The sequence below is a fragment of the Lithobates pipiens genome, unplaced genomic scaffold, assembly GCF_037356315.1.
Source record: "Lithobates pipiens isolate NorthernLeopardFrog02 unplaced genomic scaffold, aLitPip1_a1.2 Scaffold_35, whole genome shotgun sequence".
NCBI lineage: Eukaryota > Metazoa > Chordata > Amphibia > Anura > Ranidae > Lithobates > Lithobates pipiens.
The window spans coordinates 701,577-706,410 of NW_027507811.1; the positions used below are offsets into that span (position 1 = coordinate 701,577).

The 4,834-nt window shown below is 49.3% G+C and overlaps 1 protein-coding gene across 1 annotated transcript in view; it reads right to left on the reverse strand.

The window, feature by feature from the left end:
- Window positions 1-4,399, reverse strand: part of LOC143955425 (uncharacterized) — a 56,630-nt gene extending 52,231 nt beyond the window's left edge. Inside the window, exon 1 of the mRNA XM_077465474.1 lies at window positions 848-4,399. Coding sequence (XP_077321600.1) covers window positions 848-4,012 — 3,165 coding nt within the window. The 5' untranslated portion in view covers window positions 4,013-4,399. The remainder of the gene's footprint in view (window positions 1-847) is intronic.
- Between the last annotated feature and the right edge of the window lie 435 nt (window positions 4,400-4,834).

Below are 4,834 nucleotides of genomic sequence, written 5' to 3' on the forward strand. Positions count from 1 at the left end.
CGGTGATAGAAGTAGAATGTCTGAGGAAGGGGTAGAGTACCAGGGCGTACGAGGTATGTCCAAGGTACTTAGGTGACGTATATCCAATATTTCCTGTTCCCAGCCATTGGGAAGAAGGCAGTAAGGATAACAGAGGAGATGAGGAGTAAGACATGGGTGTAGCCGGTGATAGAAGTAGAATGTCTGAGGAAGGGGTAGAGTACCAGGGCGTACGAGGTATGCCCAAGGTACTTAGATGAGGTTTATCCAATATTTCCTGTTCCCAGCCATTGGGAAGAAGGCAGTAAGGATAACAGAGGAGATGGGGAGTATGACATGGGTGTGGCTGGTGATAGAAGTAGAATGTCTGAGGAAGGGGTAGAGTACCAGGGCGTACGAGGTATGCCCAAGGTACTTAGATGAGGTTTATCCAATATTTCCTGTTCCCAGCCATTGGGAAGAAGGCAGTAAGGATAACAGAGGAGATGGGGAGTAAGACATGCGTGTTGCCGGTGATAGAAGTAGAATGTCTGAGGAAGGGGTAGAGTACCAGGGCGTACGAGGTATGCCCAAGGTACTTAGATGAGGTTTATCCAATATTTCCTGTTCCCAGCCATTGGGAAGAAGGCAGTAAGGATAACAGAGGAGATGGGGAGTAAGACATGGGTGTGGCCAGTGATAGAAGTAGAATGTCTGAGGAAGGGGTAGAGTACCAGGGCGTACGAGGTATGCCCAAGGTACTTAGATGAGGTTTATCCAATATTTCCTGTTCCCGCCCATCGGGAAGAAGGCAGTAAGGATAACAGAGGAGATGGGGAGTAAGACATGGGTGTGGCCGGTGATAGAAGTAGAATCTGCTGATTCATATCAAAGACATTTCCCGCACCTGGTGGGTTTTCTGATGCTGGGTAAGGCAAAACCTTCGCGAGAAACATTTCCCGCACTCAGGGCAGCAATGCGGCTTCTCCCCCGTGTGCTTCATCTGATGTCTGTTGAGATGAGTCTTCGCTAAGAAACATTTCCCGCACTCGAGGCAGGAATACGGCCTCTCCCCCGTGTGGATCCTTTGATGAGTAACAAGGTCCCCGCTCCGCGTAAAACATTTCCCGCACTCAGCGCAGGAGTAGGGCCTCTCCCCCGTGTGGGACCGTCGGTGGACAACAAGCTGCGAGTTGCGCTTGAAACATTCTCCGCACTCGGGGCAGGGGTAAGGCTTCACGTCCGTGTGCAGTCTCTGGTGACTGTACAGGTGGCACTTCATATAAAAACTTTTCCCGCACTCGGCGCAGGAATACGGCCTCTCTCCCGAGTGGGACCTTTGATGCATGACCAGTTCTGATTTCTGGGCATAACATTTCCCGCACACAGCACAGGAATACGGCCTTTCCCCCGTGTGTATTCTCTGGTGCCTGGAAAGGTTGCATGCCTTTGAAAAACATTTCCCGCACTCTGGGCAGGAATACGGCTTCTCCCCCGTGTGAGACCGCTGATGTACAGTAAGCTCGGTTTTGCGTAGAAAACATTTCCCGCACTCGGAGCAAGAAAAAGGCTTCTCCCCCGTGTGAGACATTTGGTGCGTGACGAGTTCAGATTTACTTCCGAAACATTTCCCGCACTCAGGGCAGGAATGAGGCTTCTTCCCCGTGTGAGATCTCTGATGTATGACCAGCCCTATTTTCTGCGCGTAATGTTTCCCGCACTCCGCACAGGCATACGGCTTTTCCCCCGTGTGCAACATCCAGTGCCTGATGAGGTTGCACCCCTTCGAAAAACATTTTCCACACTCGGGGCAGGAATACAGCTTCTCCCCCGTGTGAGACCTCAGATGTACAATAAGGTCCGTTTTACTCACAAAACACTTCCCGCACTCCGAACAGGAATGAAGCTTCTCCCCCATGTGGGCTCTCTGATGTACAATAAGATGGTATTTATGTAGAAAACATTCCCCGCACATGGGGCAGGAATGAAGCTCCTCTCCCAAGTGAGATCTGTGGTGCACAGTAAGACTTCGTTCTGAGCTAAAACTTTCCGCACATTCAGGACAGGGGAAGGTCTTCTCCCCCTGAACTCCGGCACCGTCCCTCACAGTACGAGGTTGTTCAGAGGAGTTCCATGGTCTACCCACACTGTGAAGTCCACCATCCATAGAGGAGATCCTTGTCTTCTCTCCGACACCATCCATAGAGGAGCTCATTGTCTTCTCTCCGACACCATCCATAGAGGAGATCCTTGTCTTCTCTCCGACACCATCCATAGAGGAGATCATTGTCTTCTCTCCGACACCATCCATAGAGGAGATCATTGTCTTCTCTCCGACACCATCCATAGAGGAGATCCTTGTCTTCTCTCCGACACCATCCATAGAGGAGATCCTTGTCTTCTCTCCGGCACCATCCATAGAGGAGATCCTTGTCTTCTCTCCGACACCTTCCATAGAGGAGATCATTGTCTTCTCTCCGACACCATCCATAGAGGAGCTCATTGTCTTCTCTCCGGCACCATCCATAGAGGAGATCATTGTCTTCTCTCCGACACCATCCATAGAGGAGCTCATTGTCTTCTCTCCACCACCATCCATAGAAGAGATCATTGTATTCTCTCCGACACCTTCCATAGAGGAGCTCATTGTCTTCTCTCCGGCACCATCCATAGAGGAGATCATTGTCTTCTCTCCGACACCATCCATAGAGGAGCTCATTGTCTTCTCTCCGGCACCATCCATAGAGGAGATCATTGTCTTCTCTCCGACACCATCCATAGAGGAGCTCATTGTCTTCTCTCCGGCACCATCCATAGAGGAGATCCTTGTCTTCTCTCCGGGACCATCCATAGAGGAGCTCATTGTCTTCTCTCCGACACCATCCATAGAGGAGCTCATTGTCTTCTCTCCGGGACCATCCATAGAGGAGCTCATTGTCTTCTCTCCAGCACCATCTATAGAGGAGATCATTGTCTTCTCTCCGGGACCATCCATAGAGGAGCTCATTGTCTTCTCTCCAGCACCATCTATAGAGGAGATCATTGTCTTCTCTCCGACACCATCCATAGAGGAGATCATTGTCTTCTCTCCGGGACCATCCATAGAGGAGCTCATTGTCTTCTCTCCGGCACCATCCATAGAGGAGATCATTGTCTTCTCTCCAGCACCATCTATAGAGGAGATCCTTGTCTTCTCTCCACCACCATCCATAGAGGAGATCCTTGTCTTCTCTCCGACACCATCCATAGAGGAGCTCATTGTCTTCTCTCCGGCACCATCCATAGAGGAGCTCATTGTCTTCTCTCCAGCACCATCTATAGAGGAGATCATTGTCTTCTCTCCGACACCATCCATAGAGGAGCTCATTGTCTTCTCTCCACCACCATCCATAGAAGAGATCATTGTATTCTCTCCGACACCTTCCATAGAGGAGCTCATTGTCTTCTCTCCGGCACCATCCATAGAGGAGATCATTGTCTTCTCTCCGACACCATCCATAGAGGAGCTCATTGTCTTCTCTCCGGCACCATCCATAGAGGAGATCATTGTCTTCTCTCCGGGACCATCCATAGAGGAGATCATTGTCTTCTCTCCGACACCATCCATAGAGGAGATCATTGTCTTCTCTCCGACACCATCCATAGAGGAGCTCCTTGTCTTCTCTCCGACACCATCCATAGAGGAGCTCCTTGTCTTCTCTCCGACACCATCCATAGAGGAGATCATTGTCTTCTCTCCGGCACCGTCCCTCACAGTACGAGGTTGTTCAGAGGAGTTCCATGGTCTATCCACACTGTGAAGTCCACCATCCATAGAGGAGCTCCTTGTCTTCTCTCCGGCACCGTCCCTCACAGTACGAGGTTGTTCAGAGGAGTTCCATGGTCTATCCACACTGTGAAGTCCACCATCCATAGAGGAGATCCTTGTCTTCTCTCCGACACCATCCATAGAGGAGATCCTTGTCTTCTCTCCGGCACAATTTCCTGTGATCTCCTCATCTTCTATTTTCCACACTGGAGATGAAGTGAGAAGATCCTTTGAGGGTTTGTCCATGGCGAGTCCTGGAAAAAATATAAAAACATCATCAATAGATATCAGAGGAGTCGTTCAATTCCATCAACATTCCATCTGGATCAGGTAGGTGTGAGTGAGGAGATGTTCTCTGTGGAGGCCCCAACCAGCCGGGGCTCTTCTCCTCTCGAAAAGGCCACCGATCCGCCTCCCAGATCACTTCTACATTCACCCAGCCTTGTGATAGGAGAAGGAACCCATGTGGACTGGAGGACAGAGTATGACCCACCTGTGCTGATCTCTGTAGGAGTGTCCTCCTCTATAAATGTCCCCGTTATTCCATCCTCCTCCATAGACTGCTGATCATCCCTCACATACCTCTCTTCTTCTTCTGATTTCACCTCAAATTTTATATCTATCAGATCTTCACCCTAAACCAAGAGAATGGCAGAAAAATAAACATCTGTAACATAAAAGTATGGAAGATCACATGGAAAACATCACCTTGTAGAAACCAAAACATCGACTCCACATGTCAGAGGGTTCAATCGCTTCATGTTCCCGACCCGCAACTCCACCTACCTGATGATGGTGGGGGATGGTGTGACCTTCCTGTGTGGAATCCCGGGAATACAGAGGACGGGGACATCTCTCTGGTGGGTTCCTGGTATTTGGTGGCTTCATCACATCCTTGTGTCCTTCAGAAAACTCCTCCATCACTCCATACTCCTCATCCTCCTCTTTATACTCTTCTTTGACAACAATATTGTAATTCTCAAAGTTCACACTCTGAAAATATAAAACATTCATTGTAACAAACATTCTTGTATATAAATCATGACTACCAATAACTGTTCCTCATCT